The sequence below is a fragment of the Zea mays genome, chromosome 2 (assembly GCF_902167145.1).
Source record: "Zea mays cultivar B73 chromosome 2, Zm-B73-REFERENCE-NAM-5.0, whole genome shotgun sequence".
Classification (NCBI taxonomy): domain Eukaryota; kingdom Viridiplantae; phylum Streptophyta; class Magnoliopsida; order Poales; family Poaceae; genus Zea; species Zea mays.
In genome coordinates this window covers 14382259-14406725 of record NC_050097.1, presented here as the reverse complement: position 1 = coordinate 14406725, position 24467 = coordinate 14382259, and the positions used below count along the sequence as shown (strand labels likewise).

The window sequence follows — 24467 nt, the reverse complement described above, 5'->3', positions numbered from 1 at the left end:
GCCTCGTGTGGTGTACCTCCTTGTTCAGCAATGGTGGAAGCAGTGGCCATATGAGGAGACCAATGATCAAAACCAATACTTGTGATGCTGCCAAAACATATTTCTAGTTCCTCCATATTTTGAAGTTCCCACAACTTGGAATGTCCTGTAAAAGAGCAACATGTGGTGCACGAATGAATACAAGAAATGTACATGACATAAATAGAAAAGAAAGCAATAACTCAACACTTATAACTTCAGCTTTTTCCACCACTCGCCATCCATATCGATGGTTCCTTTTGTAGAGCACCAACCAGTACATGTCTGCCTCATCAACTTCTTCCATGCCTTGAATTCTTTCAACTTGTCCCATTTGTTCTTTATTTCTGTCTTGGTTGCCACAATATGGACCATGTCTTTCAATCCTTTTTCAACCTCGGCATAACCAATCAAGTTCAAGCAAGTGTTTGGATGATTCCCTACTTGTTCGGCAAATAGTTTACAAATTTCTCGAGCGTTCTCAGCATTCCAATTAATTTCAGTCATCTATAACAGCTTACGAGAAAGAAAATAAAGGGATCATATATATATAGAAATTTAAAGTTGCAGTTAGGCACAACACAGGTTGAGTTAGGCACAACACAGGTTGCTGACTAAATTTAATGCAATGCAGTGCTTATTACTATTTTTGAGGTGGACTGTCACCTGGAACTGGACATAGAGGTAAGCCGAAATACTCGGGATACTATGCAGACCACGCTTTTTTGTTCTATAAAAAATAATTCAGTTTATTCCTATTCCTACCAAAAATAATCCAGTTTGTTCTAAATAGCAGTAAGCAGGATGTGAATGTACCAATTAATTCTTCATTAATCCAATGCAGACCACAGCATTTTGAGCACTATAATTAATTCAACATCTTGCAGAACACGACTTCCAGAAACAAATGAAGAGAACAGAACCTAATCCAATCCAACCGCACATCCACCCATAATCCAATTACACAGCAATCCAATCCAATCCATTACCCAATTACACAGCCACCCATTACCCATAATACAGTCAAATCTGATCGATTGATTCAGCGAACACATGAACCCAATGAGAAGAATGAAGGGCAAAAGCATCAGGTACCTTGCTGCCAGAATGCCGTCAGGGAGAATAGCAGATGGGGTTGCTGACGAGGGGGCCTCTCGGTCGTCGATGTTCCGCGCGGCCGCTCGCCCTTCTCTGTCTTCCGCCGCCAGGAAGAAGCGAGAGAGAAACAAGTAAACAACCCCAAACGTACGCACGGGCACGGCGAACCGAAACCTTTTCTCCAGAATATCTTCGAACTCCACGTTTAGATTGAATTTCAAGATTGCCGAAGCAGTCAGTAACTCAGTATATGAGATATTCTAAAACAAAAAAATACTACGGCTCTCAAAAAATCCAGAGTCAACACCGGAGTTATGCCAGCCAAACACCCAGTAATGTCATCTCCCATTTTTCAGTTTGCATGCACCCTTTATCTCAAATACTTGTAGAATAGAACTATGGCTTCATGAGAAATCAGACGGTCCCAATTAATACCACGAAATTCGCATGTTCATCATGTTGAAAACAACGATAGAGACGTACAGTTGCGTGCATCGTGCACTCTGACTATAGTAGTAGAATAGCAGAATCTAAACCTGACAAACAAGGGACACACAGATTGGACTCGACACAGAACTTACACCACGTGAACACGGCCGTCAGAACATGCGCTCGGCCGTCAGAACATGCGCCGGTACGCTTGCTTCTTCTTAGATCGCCTCTGCTGAAGTTTGGGCAGCGACGGAAACCAAGTTGCTGCTGGAACGGTGTCGCCGCGCCTGCGCCTGCGCCGGCGCCGGGCGCGGCCCGCGCTGGCACCGCCGAGGCCAGCGAAGCATGCGGACGAGTCGGCGTTGCCGTCGTCGACGTCGGCGAGAAACTCGAGACGGGGCGAAGAGAGCAGCTCGGACCACCTGAGGCACACGGCGCGGCAGGCGGTGACGGACCTGGGCGACAGCCACTGGAAGGCGTTCGCCAAGACCTCGTTCGACGCCGGGCCCTGGGACGTCATGGCATGCAGATTCGATCTCGAGAACGGCTGGAAACTGGACCCCCAGCCCCCAGGCGATTCCTCTGCATTATATATAGGAGTAGATAACAACCCGTGTGCGTATCCAACAGAACTCTGGATTCGTGCTATCCAATCACGTGATGGCGTTCAAATCTAACGGTTACGATCCGGGGCGGGTCAACTTGCGCAGAAATCGCAACCCCTCAACAACCTGCCGTCGTGCCGCGGCGCATTCCCGCGTTGGTGGCCGAGAACGTGGTGGAGGTGGAGGCGGCGTTAGGGGACAGGGGACTTGGCTTGCCCCCGCCGCGGAGAAGACGGAGGGAGGCGGCAGTTGCAGCCGATATCCATGCTGCCCCTCCTGGACGGCTGGACCACCTTCCCATGCGTGCCGTGTGCGAGGGCTGCGCGGCTGCGCCTGCTGCTCACGTTGAGGTCACATTTTTGCTTCTTTCCATGGCTTTTGTGATGAAGGCTGAAGAGGCCATGAAAGCATGAAAGCGATTTTGGATAATACTATACGTATCTATCGAAAAAAAAGCTCCAAAATGTGTTCCTAAAATTAACCAAAAATTTGATGGTTTTTTTAGTGTAGATCATCAAGTGTTACGGTTTTTATATATATGACATATGATAAATTTTGTTTTAATAAAGCACAAAATATATGTTTTCTATTGATTAGCTAGGTGTGAATGTGGAACCAACAATTAAGGTTCAAACAATCACATATACATAATTTTACCTTATTTTTTACTCCCACCTTCCCTTCCCATGAAACAAGGCGTCTAAAGGCTTTGCACGGAAATTAACGTAATTTGGAGGAGAAATTTGTGGACATGAGAGAGAATCGTAGACATATGATTATAGACATGCACATGCAGAAAACTACATGGATGAAAATATATTAGTGTCATGCATGCAATGAATAGATTATGTTGCACGCCAAAGGAATTTTGGATGCTTTCTGACTCATTATGCGGTGGCGGGCATAGTTTTCAAGTGATATAGTATATTTTTAAGAAATATAGAATTCTTGTAACTTTTAAAAAAAAACATGAACTTGTTTAGAGTTTCATTTTCTATTGTTATATATTGTGGTTTTCAAAATATATTTAACATTTAATATATGGTTCAAAATTACAAACATTTCTTATATATTTTTGATTGACTTGTTTTGTAATGGTTATATAGAAGAATTTAAGCAACTATTATAACTAATTAAAAGACCAGTATATATCAATGAATCTGATATTACATAGAGATATATATGAACATCTTGTATGTTTTTTTTTTCGCGTACCGCACGTGCACTGTCACTAGTACACAGACTAAAAGACTATCAATGCACGGCAGACCACTGTGATTTTTCATGACATTTTTTCCTTTTATGAAGCAACGTTATTACAGCGTTAGCGCTAGACATAAATCATCTGAGTTCTGAGAGACAGTGGAGAAACATGCTGAGTGGCTACGATGTCCCCGCAGCTGCGCTGCATCGTAGCATACAAGGCCATCCCACCTCACTCATTTTCTTTGGACAGTGAAGTGGAAGCCCATGGGTTCACGATACTCACCAGTTCCATGGCACCGGAGGCAGTAATCCAGTCCACTACCACCACAAATTCGACACCTGAGAAAAGAGTGGTGAGGTTTAGCAGTTAGCACAATCATGGAGGGCAGGGACAGTATACTAAGACTCAATTGTGTGCCTCACCATTGTGGCCATTCGCCGTTCGGAAGCATGGCCACATCGGCATGGTTTGTTCTTCCTGTAGACCCCAGACCAAAATTTGAGGAGTAAAGGTAAACATCACGCTGGTGAATGACAATGTAGTTCAGCAGCATATCGCAAGATAACACAGATACGGACTAAAAGAGACCTCGGCCAAAGCAGTTGCGGCAGTCTATTCTCCCTGTGCCCTTGCAGATGGTGCAAGGAGGATCAGGTCGTTTTGCTCTCTCCCTCCTCACGTTTGACTGCAACCATAATTTCAGTTAGCATATAAATAACCAATGTACATAAGATATTCGGCTTAAGGGGGTGTTTGAATACAATAGAGCTAATAGTTTAGTTGACTAAAAAATTGCTAGTGGGATTAACTAAATAACTATTAGCTAATTTGCTAAAAATAGCTAATGCTTCAACTATTAGCTAGACTAGATGTCTTCAGCTGATTTTAACAACTAATTATTACCTTTAGTGCATTCAAACATGGCCTAAATTATAGACTTATGGTCTTCGTCAGTCTACAATGTGAAGAAGATATCTAGGTTTCTTTTTTTTAGGGTCTACCGGAGGAAAAGACTCCCCACCTGAAATTCCATTAGGGGATGCACCTAGCCGGCCTAGCATTGGTTACTAAAAGCAGCTGTGACATTTTTCCATGCCAATGTTTTGTTCCGTGGTACTTTGTCCGAGACAGATTATTGTGTTAAACCTTCTGGATTTGAGGACTCCAGTCATCCTGATTACTTGTGTTGCCTCAAACATTCTCTCAATGGACTGAAACAGGCACCCCATGCATGATACAGCAAGTTCGCCTCCCACCTTCTACAGTTCATTTTTGTTGAAGCCAAGTTAAACACGTCCTTTTCGTCTACCATCATGGAGTAGATACTGCCTATCTTCTACTTTGTGTCAACGACATTGTGCTGACAGCCTCCCTCTACGAGTTACTCGGACTTACTCGGACGCATCATTGCTGCTCATTAGCAAGAGTTCTCCATGAAGGATTAAGGCACTCATCATCATTTTCTGGGTATGCAAGTCCAGCACACAGGCTCAGGTCTCTCTCAGCGTCAGTATATGTTTGAGATCCTTGACAGTGTTGGCATGGCTAACTGCAAGCCCTCATCCACGCTTGTTGATGTAAATCCAAAGCTCTCCAGCAACACACCAGTGTCCGAACTTTTGTAGCCTCGCGAGTGCTCTTCAGTACCTCACCTTCAAAAGGCCCAATATCTCCTATGCAGTTCAACAAGTCTACCCTCATATGCATTATCTACAAGAGCCTCATCTCGCGCTCTCAAGTTTATCTGCACTATGTCCGCGACATGCTGCATATGGGCCTATTTGTGCGTCCCTGTTCTCAGTCTGACTTGGCTGTTTACTCTGATATTAATTGGGCACGGTGTCCTGACATCCGTCGCTCAACCTGTGGCTATGCGGTGTTGCTAGGTAATAATCTGGTCTCATGGTAGTCCAAGCACCAGAATACAATTTCGGAATTTCCCCCTCCAATGCGAGTTGAGTGTGCTGAAATCACCTGGTTACGCCAACTCTTGTATGAGTTGCACTCCTATGTGCAAAACCAGTGGCAACGAGAATTCATGGGGGGGCCAAGAAAACCACGTGACAAAATCAAGCACGACCGAAAAACTAGTGTTGCATAGAATTCAAGTTTAATGTCAATACATGATACAAGTTAAAAGAAGAAAACTATATAAACAAAAGAAGCAAACATGTCGCTAAGTTCTTGGTGACCAAATTGATGTCGTAAGTATCTGTTGAATGTCTATCCTTGAACGGCTGGGGCACCGAGAAGGGGGCGGTGTCAGGAGGCCTCTCTGACACTAAGCCAGGGCTCGTTGGTTCACCAAGCTTGCCGACCGCCGAGGATGAGTTGCATCATCGCGACGAGCGATATCGGGCCTGCCAGACGTGTCGACATCGTGATGATGACAAGTGGAGTGAGGGTGTCGCGAGGATTTGAAGTCGGGTAGCGTCGAGCATCGGGAAGGAGGCAGTGGCTGGCGGCATTAGGGCGGACTGACTTGAACGACGTCAAATAGAATGGGGCCAAACAGATAGATGCATGGACTGGACTAAGGAGGAGGACGAAAGTCAGGAGGACTAGGTCGATCTGACGAGAAGATTAGAACGGGGCTGATTTAATCCACCTAGAACTTTATTTTTGTATACTTAACATTAAATGAATATTAGGTGTAGAAGGTTTTACAAAAAATGAGGGGGGGGGGCATGGCCACCTTTGCCCTCCCCCCTATGGATTTGCCCCTGTGCAAAACAACTTTAGTGTACTGCGACAACATCAGAACAATCTAATTGTCCTTCAATCCCGTTCAGCATCAGCACACCAAACATATGAGGATCGGTCCCATTTTTGTCTAAGAGCATGTTGCACCGTGAACGCCTGGATTAGGAAAGGGAACGCGGTGGATATGGGGATCGGCTGGGGACTTCGTCACCAGTGCTGCGCTAAAATGCAACCACGATGACCGAAGGAGTTACCCAACCGGGATTTACTTCTTCAATGATTTTCCTGTTACAAGTTACTCCCTCTTTATAGATTAGAGGTCCCTGATATCTCTACTAACAGATGGCTAAAGTGATAATCCCTAAAATCCTCAACTAACTAACTAACCAAAGGGATAAGGATAAGCCTTCCCTAATTTATTCTCAACTTCTAATCAATCTGTTACTAACAAACTGAACAATCTAAGGACGCCTACGCTAGTATTGTTTACCCAGGAAGGCGTCCACAACATGCACTTGGTGATGTCTGTGTCCTTCACATCCCAACGATGTCTCAGTTTGTTGACATCTTCACCAAGGGTTTGTCTTTGTCAGTTTTCACGGAGTTCCAATCCAGTCTCAATGTTTGTTCCACCGACACTTCAACTACGGCCAGGGGGTCAAACAATGCTATCTAACATGTCGGAGCTGTGGGCCTTGAGCCTGGCATGTTCAGTCGGCTAGCCCAGCCTTATATGGTTAGGAGAGTCTTGATTGGTGATGTTTCTATAAACCACAAGATCTCCTCAACCTAAAGAGATATGTGGATATTCTTAATTGGTGGTGTTTCTATAAACCACAAGATCTCAGCCTACATATATGTAATTTGGCATCTCATCTAATCAACCAATCCACACAATCTCTTTGAATATTGATGCAACTGAGGTCACGGTTATGTTAGGAATAAATCCAGCCGCAAGTGTTGAGCACGGTCGGCTGGTGTGTGTGGTGTGGCACGTGTGTGCACGCGAACGTTGAACACCGGTGGCGCATGTGTGCGCAAGGCTGCGATGTCAATGTGTGTTGATCATATGGCGATCAACGATAGGGGTAGCTCTTCGCGTTTGTTGCGTGGATGGAGTGAGTTCGTTAGGATCCGTTGGTTGTTGTTGCCTCGTGCGTGGAATCTTCAGTCCACGCCACCCGTTGGAGTGCATTGTGGCGAGCGCGGCGAAGCAGAGCGGGTCGACCGGCGAATTTCGGGTAGCGCATGGGATGTGGGCACGTCGACCAAACTATAAATCTCCCTTAAAACCTCTGTCACTCAATAGCAAGCAATTGAAGTGAGGCGTTCATCATCGAGCGTTTGAGCACAATCGTCTGTGCATGCCACTGTTCATCTTCTGCCTCTCGCCATCTGTTGTTCTGCGCGTGTGAGTGTCAATCTGTGAGCATCGTCGGTGTGGGTGAGTGTCGCCATCGAGGGTGAGTCCCGAGCTGAGCTAACATTTGGCATCGGAACCATTTTATGCCCAAGATTCTGCGCTGCTACCTCGAGTCCGAGTCCATGGGGATGATTCTGCGAGGTGTTGGGGGAGCATGATGTCGATGTCGTACCCGGTGTTGTCGCTGGCGAGCTGCACGACGTGGGCGATAAAGGTAGAGGTGATCCTCAACGCGCAAGGTTTCTTGGATTGTGTGTCTCCGTTGAGTGATGGAAAGGTGAACGAGCGGAAGAACAAGACGACGCGGACGTAGCTTCTCTAAGCTCTGCCCAAGGACATCATGATGCAGGTCTCCACCAAGTAGACCACGACGGAGGTGTGGGTGAGCCTCAAGACTCGATTCGAATCGAGTCAAGACGGCACGCCTCGCCACACTCAAGGGGGAGTTCGACAAGCTGTGCACGGAGGACGGGGAGGCGTTGGACAACTACGCTAGGAAGGTCAACGGCATGGCCAAGAAGTTCGTTGGCCTCGGGTCCACGCTCGACGATGTCGCCATGGTGAAGAAAATGCTCGACACAGTCCCCGATCGGCTTATATCCAGCGGTGGCGGGGAACGAACAATTCTGTGATGTCGACAAGATGGCGTTCGAGGAGGCGCTTGGGCATTTGAAGCCTTCTGACGAGCACTCACAACGGTGTGCAGATGGCGAACGGAGGTCAAGCTAACGACGACAAGCTCCTACTCACGGATGCGAACAGGAAGGATCGACAAGTCAAGGTCGGGAATCGACAAGTGCTTCAATTGCGGGATTCAGGAACATTTTGCCCGGGATTGCCACAAGCCCAAGGAGGAAGTCATGGCGGACACGGTGGACGACAAGGAGGAGCAAACGATGTTGTGGAGACTTGAAGTCGGCGATGCTGGGTTTAGGGTAAGATTGTTAGGAATAAACCCATTTGCGAATGTTGAGCACGGCTGGTGGGTGTGCATGGCGAAACGCGTGTGTGCACACAAACGTTAAACACGGTGGCACGTGTATGCGCGAGCCCACGGTGTTAGTGTGTGTTGATCTTGTGGCGATCAGCGATCGAGATAGCTCTCCACATTTGTTGCGTGGAGGGAATTCGTTAGGATCCGTTGGCCGATGTCGCCTCGTGCGCAAAATCTTTAGTCCATGCCATGCGGCAGAGCGCGTCGTGGCAAGCGCGGCGAAGCAGAGCGGGTCGACCAGCGAATTTTAGGCAGCGTGGGACGTGGGTGTGTCGGCCGAGCTATAAAGCTCCCTTGTAACCTCTGTGTCACTCAATAGCAAGCAATCGAAGAGAAGTGTTTGTCACCGAGCGCTTGAGCGCCATTGTCTGTGTGTGCCACTGTTCATCTTCTACCTCTCGCCATCTGTTGTTCTGTGCGTGTGAGTGCCAATCCATGAGCGTCGTCGTCGATGGTGAGTCCTGAGCTAAGCTGACAGGTCATGGCTTAGATTTTGGGCTGCTACATTTTCTCGTTCCCCTAGCCTTGCCTAGGCGTCCCCTCTCTCCTCACAAGTTGAGTGTCTGATTATCATCCACTTGTCTCTTCCTTTGACCGATACCTTGGTGGCTGGAAGTCCCGGTTCCTAAACTATGGTGGTTGCATGGTGCTTGTAAACACTATTCTTGGTAGCTTATGGATCCACTATATGTTATTCATGCTCCTCCCCCAAGACAGTTAGAGAAACCATTGGTGGTAAGTGTCAGACTTTCCTCTAGATAGTGTGGAAAAGTGCAACACGGGTCAATGCCTCATTGCCTGGGATCGTATCTGCCTTTCAAAACGTGTTGGCGGGCTCGGTGTGTGTAATATAGATCATCAAAATCATTGCCTTCTCATGAAGTTCGTTCACAAGCTGCTCTCCCCAAACGATTACCCTTGGAAATCCTGGCTTCTCTGTAACTTGAGCCCAATTTGGAAGGAGCATCTGACTCCTTCCTTGCTCGTATTACCCAAGATGAGAAGCCACTCTTCCACTCTTTGACCAGAGTGCAGCTAGGAGATGGTAGGACGACAACTTTCTGGCTGGATTGATGGTTGTTGACTAATCTGCTAGCCAATGCCTTCCCAGCCCTTTTTCCTCACTATGTCCGTCCATGTTTCTGTGTCCATGATGTTCTCTCTGGTAGAGTTGAATTTGTCCTCCAACTTCGGCTCATTGTAGTAGCCACCTAAGAGCTTTCCCATCTAAATGATCTTCTCGGCTCCATTCACATCACAGTCGTGGCAGATTCGCGCCTCATGAACCTCCCCCTATCTCCTTCTTTGTTCAGCAATCAAGCATATCACCTCCTTCATGTTGTCGATGTAACAGATCCTAGCGTTTTTTTTTCTCGAACGCGCAGGAGGACTGCACGTCATTATATTAAGAAAGGAAAAGGTCCAAGAGGACCAAAGTACAATGCCCGTAGGGCAAACAGAACACTTGACCACACTCTAGACCCTACTCATAATAGCAGGAAGACCAAAACTTGCTAGCTGCTTAGCCCCAGCCCTCTCCCAACAACTTAATCATTCAGAAATAAGCTTTTAACAAAACACATGGAAGGGTTTACACCATCAAAAACAGCTTTGTTTCTAGTCAGCCATATGCACCAAGACCCCAAAATAATGAGACTGTTGAAGCCTTTCTTTCTGAATTTGGGCACCTTCTTAAGCGCCTTCCTCCACCAATCAGCAAATGAGATTTCATCAACAGCAGGAATGAGATCCCCAAGACACAAGGGAACAAGAATAGCATGACAAAATTGCCTGGCAAAACTGCAAGTACACAAAAGATGTTGCACTGTTTCCTGCTCTTGGTCACAAAGAACACAAACAGCCGGATGTTGCAGCCCTCTCCTCCTTAGTCTATCAGCAGTCCAACACTTATTCCTTATCGCCAGCCAGAGGAAGAACTTGCATTTTGGGGGAGCCCAGGATTTCCACAAACGTTTCCATGGCTCAAACGAAATTGAACCCATGAAAAAAGCCTTATAGCAGGACTTTGAGGAGAACATCCCAGAAGAAGAGTGCATCCAAACATGTCTGTCAGCATCATGAGAGAGCCTAACGTCCCCCAAAGTATCCCATAACAACAGATATTGCTGCAACCCACTCAAGGAAAGAGCACCACGAATATCACTGACCCAATGCCAATTATCCAGAGCCTGTGCCACCGTTCTGGAAGAATACGCCTTGCGGCCAACCATACCCACCACCTCAGGGGCAATGTCCTGGATAGTATTCCCATGAATCCATCTATCCGACCAGAAGAGAGTAGTAGCCCCATTCCCTAAAATGGTAAAAACCGACAAATCAAAGAACTGTCTAACCTGACGTTGCACTGGGAGGGACAACCCACGCCAAGGTCTGCTCTGATCCGTCTTTTCCAACCATAACCATTTTGCCTGCAATGCCCAGCTTTTGAGCTTAAGGTTAGGGATCCCAAGCCCACCAAGCCTCAGAGGCCTCGTGACAACTTCCCATGGAACAAGACAGCTACCACCATTAACCTCCTTTCTTCCTCTCCAAAGAAATCCTCGCCGAATTTTATCAATTGATTTAATAACCCACTGAGGGACATTGATTGCAATAAGAAGATAAGTCGGAATGGCCGATAGAACAAACTTCACCAACGCAGTCCGCCCAGCCAGGTTGAGCAACCGAGCCTTCCAGTTAGGCAGTCGATCTGCGATCTTCTCAATCCATAACTTAAGGTCACATTTCCTCAATTTTTTATCAGAAATGGGCAGCCCCAGATACCTGCAAGGAAACGCAGCGGGACTGCAATGCAGCACACTGCAACCAGCAAGCACCTGCTGATCATCACATCTAATTGGAATAGCACTGCTCTTGAGCATATTGGTTACCAGACCAGAAGCCGAACCAAAACAGTTTAGTATTATCTTAGCACAATTCAGATCTGCTTCAATTGGCTTTATGAAAAGGACCACATCATCCGCATAGATGGAGACTAGACTGCGAACATCAGCTCCCCCAAGGCCCTGCAACAAGCCTCTATTTTCAGCAACCCGGAACAAGCTGCTAAGCACATCCATAACCATCACAAATAACATGGGAGAAAGAGGATCTCCCTGGCGAAGACCTCTCCGATGAAAAATATGGTTACCAGGTGAGCCATTCAAAAGCACCTGAGTAGAAGAAGTGAATAACAAGTTGGAGATCAGATTACGCCAAACAGGACCAAACCCCAAATGTGTCAAAATCTCCAACAAAAACGCCCACGAGACTGAGTCGAAAGCCTTGGAAATATCCAGTTTCAGCAGCAAACTAGAGATCTTCCTCTTATGAAGGAACTTAATCGATTGTTGCACTAGCATGAAATTGTCGTGAATTGACCTTCCTCTAATAAAAGCACTCTGGTTAGCTGCCACTAGGTCTTGAAGGTATGGTCCCAAACGATTAGCGAGGATCTTAGTGACCAGCTTAGCAAAACTATGAATCAAGCTAATTGGTCGAAAATCACCAGCTGAGGAAGCATCTTCCCTCTTTGGAAGAAGAATGAGATACGCTGAGTTCAGCAAATCAAGTTTATAGGCATTTCCATGGTAAAGGGAATTAAGAGCAGTCATTATGTCGACCTTAATGATGTCCCAGCATGTCTTGTAAAATTTTCCTGTAAAACCATCAGGCCCAGGGGCCTTATCAGAAGGGAGACAAGCAATGGTGTCCCTAACCTCCTCCTCTGAAAAAGGCTGCTCCAAATCAGTTAGATCCATCGCAGCCCTGTGACAATTACTCAGATCAATAGTAAATGGCCTCTGCAAATCAGCCCCCAGCAGGTTATGAAAATACTCCTCAAGAATTTGTTGCATGTCATCATGATTGGTAGCCAATCTTCCATCTTCCTCAAGTTTGGAAATGAAATTCTTTTTCTTTCGATAACATGCCTGCGAATGAAAGAACTTAGTGTTGGCATCACCCTCCTTTAGATAGTGGATCCGTGATCTCAACCGAGCAACAATCCTTTCAAGAGACGCGAGGCTAAGACACCGCTGCTTCAACAAGTTTAGCAACCAAACTTCCCCACTGGACAAAATTCTGATATCCTGCGCCATTTCCAGCCTATGCAACACTTCTCTGACAAGCCCCAGCTGCAACCTTACATTACCCACTTCTTTATGCCCCCAGGACTGCAATGTGCGAGCTAACCTTTTAAGCTTCAATGACACATGCTCCAACGGGCAGGAGCCCCCAACTGGCAAGCTCCAGGACGCACCCACCACCTCCAGAAAACCAGGAAATTTGGGCCAGAAACTCTCAAAATGAAACCGTCTTTTCCCCAAGCAGCCCTCTCTGACCTTGAGGATCAAAGGACAATGATCTGAAGATGTGGTAGCATTACTATGAAGCGAAGCGTCTGGAAAAAGATCTTCCCAACAGCCAGTGCAAAAGACATGGTCCAGCTTAACAAGAGTTGGGGCATCTCTCTGGTTGGACCAAGTAAACCTCCTTCCCTTCAAATGAATCTCTTTCAGATCCAAGGAATTAATAAGCCTACGGAAGTCCCCCAACATAGCCCTGTTAATATTGGAATTGTTCTTGTCTTCCTCCCTGAAAATCAGATTAAAATCTCCCCCAATGATCCATGGTCCCACACAGGTATTTCTGATTTCTCTTAATTCGTGAAGAAAGGAGGATTTAAGATTGTCCTGGTGAGGACCATACACTCCAGTGAACCACCAGCAAGAACCATTTTTCTCTTGCAATTTAACTGAAACCGAAAATTGCCTGATAACTGAAGCCAAAGATGAAAAAGCTCCATCGCGCCAGGATACCAGTACCCCTCCTCTGGTACAATCGCTGGGCTGTAAACAAAATTGCTGAAACCAGACCCCAAAATTGAGAGCACATCAAAATCTGAAATAGAACAAAGTTTGGTTTCCTGCAGGCAAATAACCGAAGGTCTAATATCAACCACCAAAGATTTAACAGAATCTCTCTTCACACGATCATTCAGCCCTCTCACATTCCAGATTAAAAAACAGCTTGAATCCATTTAAACAAAGATCAAACACCACCAGCAAACCAGCCCCACCACACCTAAACAGGTCCATTCAGCGGCACCGTCCAGCCAAACAGCGCTGCCAAAGCAGCAATATGGACGCTAGAGAGCCCAGAAACAAATAGCTTCGCATAATTACCGGCATCCTGGACAGAAATAACTTCATTATCATCACAGAAACCCAAATGCCTGCAGACCTGGGCAGTAGCCTCAGAACCGAGTTCTGGAGGAAATTTGGCCACCCTCCTGCTCCGCCTTGGTATAAAATTACTAGGTAGAGGCTTCTTCCTTCTCTTTGGAATCTGTGGAGTTGGCAGCAAGGCATCCACTGGTTTAGTGACCAAACACTGGAACTCGCACAAGGGCGAAGAAATCACCATAGAATTATCAAGACCCGACTGAACCAACGGGCCATCCTGATCATCCAAAATAGAAGGTCTCAACCTCCTGGAGTAGACTCTAAAAACAGGCGGCTTCAAATTCCATCTAGCAGAAGAAGCACTGACAACACAACTCACTGCCAAAACCGAATCCTCCCTCAACTCAGCAGCCAAATCAGCAGAGGCACCATCAGGAGAATAATCAGGAACCATAACATCACACAAGGCCAGAACAACAGGCGCCGCCAGCATCTCAACCGCAGCACACGGGAGGGTAGGGGCATCAACTGGTTTTGCCAACGAATCCGAAGAGACAGACGCCGCCACAGCATCACTGTTATCCATCGACGCATCCAAAAGCCCCACATCATCAGAGGGACCAACACGCGTCGACGAGGAATGAAGACGAGGGCCCAGTCGCGAGTGCACCGAAGCCCGAGGCAATGAGGCCTGATCACCCAGTCTCTGCACCCGCCGAGCCCGACGACTCAGCTCCGGCTCATCATCAGAGGGATCCGATGGAGGTGGCTGCAGCTGCTCCTCCACAAGGACACCCTCCGGCCCAATAATCTTCACCAACACAGGGAACACCAACGAACGTGGAATCCAAACTCCGTCTTCATCGGGGACCGCTGGCTCCACAGCATGAAGGTCCAACACCTTCGGCAACTCCACGGGAGAGCGACACCATGCACTCAACCTGATGACCGACAAGTCCTCCCCGCTGATAGAATCCGGGTGCAGTCCCTGAACCAGGCAGTATGGACCAAGCAAAACCTCCGCTGTCTCCAGTCCCCAAAGGTGAGCAGGGATACCACGGAGCTCGACGTCAATGAGGGAAGACAAGACACTGCCTCCCGAAGCAAAAGCCTGCCTAGTCCATCTCTTAATATGCAACCTCAATGGAGGGACAAAGAGCGACGGTCCTCCACTAAACACCTGCCCAGCCAGCTCCTCCGAAGGGAAGAGGACAATAAAAGAACCTGGCGCAGCACGACGTAGGCGGAGCGCATCTGCATCAAGGTCAAACCTTGAGGCGAGCGCCTCTCTAACCTCCGTGGCGCAACCAGTTCCTTCTTGCCCAACAACGCTGACGATCAGGGCATGGCGAAGCTCCAACTCAGCATGGTCGATCATTCTGGACCGCCCAATAAACCTCACAGGGCGAGGACCATCCTGAGCCGCGGGCGACAAGTTTCCCGAAGATAGCAGCAGAGGATCACCACCAAGACCACCACTAGGCCCGGACCTGCGCCTTCGCTGCCCACGGCGGGTACGCCGCTTCCCGCTGATCACGGCATCGGAACCACCAAGCGTCGAGCCACCCGCCATGGCGTGGTCGACACCAGTGACCGCCGCCGGGGCCTCCATGGAAATTGGCCGCCACACCAGTCTGCGCACAGGAGCGGCCAGGTTCGTCTGCCTGCGCGGGCACTCGCTCACACGGTGCCCCGGCCGCCTGCAGAAGAAGCACCGCACCCTGTTCGAACACCGCGCCACCCGATGATCAGCAGAGAAACAGTTCAAACATCTGCCCCGCAGATCAACCGGCACGGGTCTAGGTACTGGCAGGGGAGGGCGACGAGCCAAGCGGCGGTCGCGACGACTCTGGACAGTCTCCCAGCCGCCACCAGCCCTATCCACTGCTAACCGAGAAACAGGGCGCTGCGAGGACACCAGCGCATCCCTGTAGGAGCGGCGATTCTGAGACGAGGCCACACCCACAGCCGCCGGGACAGCGCCCGCCGGGACAGCACCCGCGCCCGCCGCCGCCGGGATAGCACCTGCGCCCGCCGGGACAGCGTCCGCCGGGGCAGCACCCACGCTCGCCGCGCCTGCTGCGCTGTCGTCACGCCACCGCTGCGCCTTGGACCGACCACAAGCAGAGGGCCCCGCCGACGCCGGGGAAGAGGAGAGGTGATTGGCCGCCGGGATCGGAGTGGTCTCCAGCGTGGGGCTGGTGGAGGAAGGTGAAGAGGCGTCGGGGGTAGAGGAGAGGGTCAGGGGATAGGAACGGTCAGGCGGGAAAGGAAGGGGCGCCATGTCTGCAGCGTTTTGAAGATATGGGATTGCAGACTTCCTGGGAATTGGGAAGGTTAAGTTCTTTCTGCAAAAACTGTCCCAGAACCCTTGAAACCAGGGATCACATTTTCGTCTTCTGCAGCCGTGCTCAAAGGGTCTGGAGTTGTCTCCCTATTCCAGTGCCGCCTGGTGACTAGTGCCAGCCCTGGCTCATTGGAGAAGCCTCGATCTACCCTCCTCTGTCCAGTTGGTATGATTTTGATCATCCCGTGGCGTGTCTGAAATGCTCGGAACAGGACCGGAATGACACACCTAAAAATGTGATTCGTGTTGCTGTTAGAGAAGTGGACTTCTGGGCATGCAGATACATGACAGATAAGGCTGATATCGAGGTTTGGACTTTGGAGAGACAACCTTCTTTGTTGTAACTCTCTATGTTGGGGGATATATGTTTGCTGTAGGCTGACAGCCCCGTTTTCACTCTATGAAATACAAGTACGTGGAGCCTGCTCCCCCAAACTGATCAGGGAAAAAATGTTCTGTAAAGCCTGAGAAATGACTGTTCTCTGGAGCCTGTTAAAGTAAATTAAAGACTTAAATATTGTTAAAGTACAGGATGTCGTATATTCACCTCCTTTCTGCTGAACCCCAAGAGATATAAGGTTGTCCCCAGCGGAGAAAGCCCCTTACCCTATATATAGAGAAAGATTCTCTCCTCTATATGCTCCAGTGGTGTCCTCTAAATATAGAGATGCTCCTTCATCCTCTATTGTTATAGACTCTTTTGTGGGCCGGCAATATGCCAGGCATCAGAATAATTAGGCCCAGTCATTTGTAAGATGGTGGCTGGGTGTTAGAGAAGTTTAAGGAGGCTTATCCTCACTGGAGCTTATCTCCTTAATAATCTCCTGAGTTGTTAGGCCCCGGAGCTATAAGGGTGCCTCAGATTGTAATAGGGTTTTTTATCAAAGAAGTCGCACCTGCGTGGGCGGCTGCTTGATCACGGTGGCGACCCCCACGCCCCCTGGTGATCGTGTTCCTCGGCCGCCACGCTGTGTGCCCTATTCCCTGCGCTCCTCCACTCAATCCACCCTACTAACTCACCCTTCGTGGTGTACGCCTCCCCGTCCTGCGCATCGCAGCAGGATTCATAACAATTTGGTATCGGATTCAACCGCCGCATCGACATCAATGTCCGGCGGCGACGACGAGACTGGGAAGATGACGGACTCCGAGAAGCTTGATCGCATTCTGGGGCAACTCGCCACCATGAATCACCGTCTGGATACTCATGCGCAGCGTATCACTCTCCTGGAGCAGGACCCCCCCCCCACCCAGACGGGCTCGCCGCGTGGACAACCTCTGCCCTCGACGACCCTGCCTACGGGTCCTGCACTCGAGAGCCATGTTGGTGCAGGGCACACTGCATCTGGGGGCAGCGACGGAGGATATGGAAGTGGTCGCCGGGGCATTCTTGGTGGACACCGTGATCGCCACGACGACGGAGGACCACGCAGGCCCAATTTTTCTTTTCCCCATTATGATGGTGATTCTGATCCCTTGTCATGGCTGAACAAATGTGGTACATATTTTCGCGGCATGGCAGTTCATCAAGACGAGAGGGTCTGGCAGGCATCACTTCACTTGGAAGGCGTGCCTGCGGAGTGGTTCTATGCCTTGGAGCGCGATCTAGGCGGCGTGCTGACTTGGACACGCTTCATTGAGTTCATCCAGATGCGCTTCGGGCCACCACTCAGGTTCAATGGCATGGCTGATTTAAAAGAACTGAAGCGCACAGGCACTGTGGAAGAGTATTCGCGCCAATTCTTGACCCTGTTGTGTCGTTGTGACGACATGTCTCATCGACAATAGTCCAACATGTACACAGCAGGCTTAGGCGAACCTCTCCGAACTGATGTGGAATTACAAACTCCAGAGACGCTGCAGCGTGCTATGCATCTGGCCAGGGTGTATGAACGTCGTTTGATGCTCACGGGCAGCTCCACTGGACAGTCAACAGCAGCTCTGGAAGTACCCTCCAAACCTGCAGCACCAACAATGGCACGACCGGCAGTAACTACGGTCAACCGACCACGTTTTAGGCGTCTGTCTCCGGATGAGTTAGCCGCCAAACGCGCCAGTAGAGAATGCTACCATTGTAAGGAAAAATATTTAACAGAGCACAAGTGTTCAGGTCGTGGTATATTTTTGCTTGAACTGGAAGAAGAGGATACAACCACAGAACCTCCATTACCAGTCGACTTGGGAATTTCTCTTCAGACCATGACTGGGATAAGCGTCACAGATACTCTCAGGCTCCCAGTCACAATCAACGGCATCAATTTAACTGCACTAGTGGATTCAGGATCCACTCACACATTCCTCAGTGAAGCTGCAGTGGCACGTCTCGGATTGCAAGTGTTGTCCCAGCCAGGCCTATCAGTAAAAGTTTCAATGGAGAACGCATCTCAAGCAAGGGTCAAATCACAGCAACCCTCACCATCGGCCAGGAGAAATTCACCACAACATGTTATTCCTTGCCTCTTGGTGGGTTCGATCTCGTATTAGGAGTTCAGTGGTTGCGGTCTCTAGGACCGGTGGTCTGCAACTTTGACACACACACAATGGCATTCTGGAGGAAGGGAAGGTTGGTACAATTGACAGGGGTTGGGGACTCAGTGTTGGGATTTGCATCCATGGACAAGAACAGGGAATGTCTGGAAGAACTGTTGTCCTCTTTCTCTGATTTGTTTCAGGATCCTCAGGGACTGCCACCATCACGTCACCAAGACCATCACATACGGTTGTTGGCTGGTACAGAACCAGTGATTGTACGACCCTACCAATACCCTAACTGCTTAAAGACGAGATTGAGCGCCAGTGCGATCAGATGTTGGCACAAGGCATCATTCGAGAGTGCACATCAGCATTCTCGTCACCTGTACTATTGGTCAAGAAGGCAGATAAAACATGGAGGTTTTGCATTGATTACTGTGAATTGAATGCAAAAAAAAATCAAGGACAAATTTCCAATTCCAGTGGTGGACGAGCTACTTGATGAACTCTGAGGTGCAAGTTTCTTCACAAAGCTGGATCTCCGGAGTGGTTATCATCAAGTCAGCATGCACTCGGATGACATCCACAAAACAGCCTTTCCGTACACATTGTGGTCACTTTGAATTTCTAGTCATGTCGTTCGGCCTGACTAATGCACCATCCACATTCCAAGCTCTGATGAATGATATACTGAAGCCGTTCATCCGAAAGTTCACCCTGGTATTCTTTGATGGCATTCTGATATATAGCTCGTCCTGGACAGAACACTTACAACATGTGAAGCAAGTATTCCAATTACTGCGGGACAACAACCTTGTTCTTAAGAAGTCCAAGTGCTCATTTGGTAAATCTACAGTCACTTACCTTGGACACATTGTCTCTGCGCAGGGGGTCGCCATGGACCCTTCCAAGGTGGACGCGGTTGAATCATGGTCCATACCGAGGACCATCCGAGCACTCCACAGTTTCCTAGGACTCACAAGGTATTACCGCAAGTTTATAGCAGGATATGGGTCAGTGGCAGCTCCTCTTACAGCCCTCCTGAAAAGAGATGCATTCCACTGGACAGAGGAAACAGCTGAGGCTTTCTGTCAACTCAAACAAGCCTTGATGACAGCACCACTTCTCCAATTACCGGATTTCGACAAAAGGTTTTTCATTGACTGTGCTGCCTCCGGCTCCGGATTTGGAGCAGTCCTGCGCCAAGGCAATGGTGCCATAGCCTTCTTCAGCAGGCCGGTGTCCCTTCATCACCAAAAATTGCCAGCATATGAGCGGGAGTTGATTGGATTGGTAAAGGCAGTTCGATTCTGGCGACCATATGTCTGGGGCCGACTCTTTACAGTCTACACTGACCACTATAGCTTAAAATTCTTGCTCGATCAGCGGTTGTCAACAATCCCTCAGCATACTTGGGTCAGCAAACTGTTTGGGTATGATATAACAGTGGAATACAGGCCCGGCAAGTTGAATGGCACAGCAGATGCCTTGTCTCGCCGAGAGGAAGATACAGGAACTGTGTATACCCTTTCTTCCCCTTCCTTTCATCTCTTCTCTACTTTGCAAACGGAGGCTGACTCGGACCCTCAAGTGGCTGCAGTCCACGCTCAGCTAGCAGAGGGAAAAGCAAGTCCTGACTGGACAATGACAGATGGCTTACTACGGTTCAAAGGCAAGGTATTCATCCCGAATGCATCCACTTTGTGGCCTCAACTTCTTGCCCAAGCACATGAGTCTGTTCATGAAGGCGTGGAGAAGACAGCTCACAGGTGGCGCACATCATTTTACAATTCTAAAGCTCTCCAACGTGTCAGGGAGTTTGTGTGCAGCTGTGCAGTTTGCCAACAACATAAGACTCAGCATCTTCACCCAGCCGGCCTACTTCAACCCTTGCCAATTCCCTCTATGGTGTGGGCTGATATATCAATGGACTTTATTGAAGGATTTCCAAAGGTTGGTGGCAAGTCAGTAGTTCTAACAGTGGTGGATCAGTTCTCTAAGTATGGTCATTTTATTACTTTAGGCCATCCATATTCAGCAGCATCAGTGGCAAAGGCCTTCTTTGACGAAATTGTCAAACTTCATGGTCTGCCATGCTCGATAGTCAGTGATCGGGACACAGTTTTCACTAGCCAGTTCTGGACTGAACTGTTTACCATGGCTGGAGTGAAGTTACAAATGAGCTCAGCATTCCACCCACAAACCGATGGTCAGTCAGAAGTTGTTAACAGAATAATCACCATGTATCTGCGATGTCTAGCTGGGGACCGTCCTAAATCATGGCTGAAGTGGTTACCATGGGCAGAATCTTGCTATAATTCATCATATCAATCGGCATTGAAATGTTCTCCATTCAAAGTTGTCTACGGACGGGACCCTCCTCCAATGGTCTCCTATCAAGCAGGGGACTCAAAGGTGGCTGCGATTGACTCCCAGTTGCAGGACAGGGATGAATTTCTTGCAGAAATCAAGGACCGACTAATGCAAGCCCAAGTAACTATGAAGAGTTATCAGGATAAACGACGTCGGGAGGTGGAATTCAACATTGGTGATTGGGTATGGCTACGATTGCAACAAAGGACTGCTGTGGGCGTCACCTCAGCTGCACCATCCAAATTGGGGCCCAAATTCTTTGGTCCATATCAAGTCATTCAGAGGATAGGGGATGTTTCATACAAGCTTCAGTTACCACCAAATGCAAGAATTCATGATGTGTTTCACGTCTCTCTCCTGAAGAAATTTAAGGACTTGTTCCATCCCATATGGTTCCACTGCCACCTCTTCTACGTGGGCGTGTTATCCCAGCGCCAGAAAAGGTTCTAAGGGCCAGACTCAACAGAGGAGTCTGGGAAGTGTTGGTCAAATGGATTGGGCGTTCAGATGCAGATACTTCATGGGAACAGGTGGAAGAATTCAAACAGCAGCATCCAACATTCGCGCTCGCGAACGAGCTCTTTGTCGAGGAGGGGGAAGTGTTATAGACTCTTTTGTGGGCCGGTAATATGCCAGGCGCCAGAATAATTAGGCCCAGCCATTTGTTAGATGGCGTATGGGTGTTAGAGAAGTTTAAGGAGGCTTATCCTCCCTGGAGCTTATCTCCTTAATAATCTCCAGAGTTGTTAGGCCCCGGAGCTATAAGGGTGCCTCAGATTGTAATAGGGTTTTTTATCAAAGAAGTCGCACATGCGTGGGCGGCTTCTTGATCACGGTGGCGACCCCCACGTCCCCTGGTGATCGTGTTCCTCAGCCGCCACGTTGCGTGCTCTATTCCCTGCGCTCCTCCACTTAATCCACCCTACTAACTCACCCTTCATGGTGTACGCCTCCCCGTCCTGCGCATCGCACCAGGATTCATAACATCTATATATAATTATCTCTTCTCCTCTATCCATTTTTATACTTTGAACGACAGATTAAGCAAAAGTAAAATATGCATAAGATATTTAAGGGTATGAAAAATATGTACATACAAAACATTAGAGCAAAATATGTCCTAATATGGGTGTTTTAACGTATATAGGATGCTGTTGGAGAGGAATGAGATATAGAGGAGAAAATCTTTTCGAGAAGACTATAAATGGTGAAAGGGCCTCTATCTGAGTTGGTTAGGTGGTCTGAGTGGCACTCCTTAGGTCCTGACTTCGAATCCCAGTGGGAGCGAAGTTCAGGCTGAGGTTAAAAAAGGTCACTCGTTAGTTCCCCTGGTTGTGTGCACACGAGATGGACTGGCCTATTGGGGGTGGATCCTCGTGTACGGCTGGGAGGGCTCAAAGCACGAGTAAAGATCCGGCCTATAGGAGGCGGACCCTCATATTGCACGGGGGACCAGCTTTCGTGACATTTCTCTTAATATAATGTCGTGGGGCGGTCTTGCCCCTATCGGCCAAGTTGATACTATAAATGAGGGATATAGAGGATATTGTTGGAGATAGTCTAATAGGGTGTTTGGTTTAGTGAATAAGCTAGTCCATCATCTTCTCACACCTCATTTTTTTTGTTTGGGTTGTGGAATAGAATGAGTTGATCCATCAACACCTCATTCCTTATAGTTAGTTAGTTACTACTAACATGAGGAATTGTCATCCCACCAAATTTAAGGAATGGACTTATGATGCACCACCTCATCCTTGATGGAGTAAATCCTCAAACCAAACACCCTCTAAGGGAACTGACAGTCTGACAGGCAAAGAGCAAGGAGGCATTTCCCCATCTTGATTATTTGGCAAATATGCAACAAATTGGTGCCCCCAAGTGCAGAGGTTAATTTGGTGCACAAGATTTCATCCTAAAAAAATGCAGACTCCTTTTTCAAATAAAAAAGAATAATGCAGATCTTGCCCCAATTCACAAGAGCACTGCAGAATTCAGAAAAATCACAAATCACTGAGCATTTAAATCTGGTAAAGAAGCTAAACTATGGACTTGTCTTGTGTTGATTGTCTGAAAACAGGCTTCTGTATATTCACCTTCTCCGTATGGAGGACCTACGCAGTCCTCTACAATCTAACTTCATTAGCCTCTCCCTGTGCTGTCTACGTTGTTTGTTTTCATTTGGTGTATAGCTGTAAACACAACGCGATTATGTTCAATCAAAAGAAACATTGCAACAAGAGCAAAGTGTCTTCTATGGCTACAAAATAAAACAGTTGAATCATCAGAGCATTCGTTTTTTAGAGTGTGTGCAGTTCATAATAGCACAATAAATGCCTGATTAACTGCATAAATAATCAGCGGCAGACGATTTACGCAACATCCATTACCCCGAGTTTCAGATAAGTTAACAAAGCTGCAACAACCAAATGTGAGTTTTTTGTACACGTCCACCTCCGTCGACCCGTTTTTCTGGATGTAATTTTGGATTCTGGCTGTTTGTGCAGTACGCAGACCAATTAAGAAACGCCTTACTCCACACCGTGCAGTAAAAGGATAACAGAAAGCTACGGCAACCAAGGCTCACCTACGTCTCTCCCCCACCTAGCAGGCGTTCAACGAATTGCGGACGTGAACAGAACCGAGCAGCACAAGTGGGAGAGACCAATACCTCAGTGCGAACGATCCACGACGGCTTCGATGCGCCCAGTCGCTTCGGGGCGCCTTGAACCCCGGCTAGTGAGCTCGACAGAGCCTGAGCCGGCGGCGACCCCAGGCAACCGGGGCCGGTCCTGGGCACCGCAGTCATGGGCATCGACTGGCCAGTGGCTGCGGTTTCGAGCAGTGGGTTCTGGACTGTTCGTTCATCTCGAAAATGAATTTTTCTTCGGATTCTTGAGAATTATCCTTGCACAGCGACGGGGGTCTGTGTGCCGGCCTGCGTGGGCTCGGCCTGCGAGGGCTCTCGACAAACAATCTTCCTCTATCTGTAGAAAAATTTATTTTGGCCCACTAAGAACAAATATTTTAAAAGAGTACGTCACATTTGTTTTAAAAAAATAATAATAAAACTAGCTTATTTGCGGTCTGTTTTCAAGCACACGGTTTTTTAAAAACTGGATTATAAGAAATGATGTGCTTTTAAACGGACTAGTTTATGCTTCAATACCTTATTTACGTACTGTTTTTAGTTGGTTTAATGAAAATTATGGTAATTGCTACCGATCCTAGCCTCCTGGGTCTGCATATGATTCATCCCGTGTCGACTCTGCCCAATTTTAATGTTTACCTCTTGTTTAAATTTTTTGATTTAAAAAATATTATTCCAATCTATATTTAAAATTGGCAGCAAAACAAAAGTAAAGGAAAATGAGTCAACCACTTTTAAATGGAGTATGGGTATATTTGTCTTTTGTGTATCGAAAAACTAAAAACTATGTTCCAAACACGCATATCAAGTTGTTGTTTTATAAACATGTTTCTAGAAAATTAGGGATAGAAACCAGTTATTTAGAAAATGTGATGCTTCTAAACAGGGCCTTAGTCGTGAAAAAAACATGACACACTACGATGGTGTATCTAAACTGATATACGAACCTCGTAAAAACCGAG

General features: G+C 47.8%; 1 protein-coding gene across 2 annotated transcripts; it reads right to left on the bottom strand.

Annotated features, from left to right (window-relative positions):
• Nucleotides 1-1548: 1548 nt before the first annotated feature.
• On the bottom strand, nucleotides 1549-23731 carry LOC100276310 (uncharacterized). Of its 2 annotated transcripts, NM_001363292.1 has the most exons (5): nucleotides 23527-23731; nucleotides 3949-4045; nucleotides 3783-3837; nucleotides 3643-3698; nucleotides 1549-2130 (listed from the first exon to the last, which is right to left on the bottom strand). In NM_001363292.1, exons 1-5 carry the CDS (start codon nucleotides 23668-23670, stop codon nucleotides 1736-1738), a joined length of 747 nt encoding a protein of 248 aa, NP_001350221.1. In that variant the 5' UTR covers nucleotides 23671-23731; the 3' UTR covers nucleotides 1549-1735. The 2 variants fall into 2 exon arrangements, with proteins under 2 accessions (NP_001350221.1, NP_001143602.1); NM_001150130.2 differs by lacking the exon at nucleotides 1549-2130 and having other exon boundaries at nucleotides 3432-3698.
• Between the last annotated feature and the right edge of the window lie 736 nt (nucleotides 23732-24467).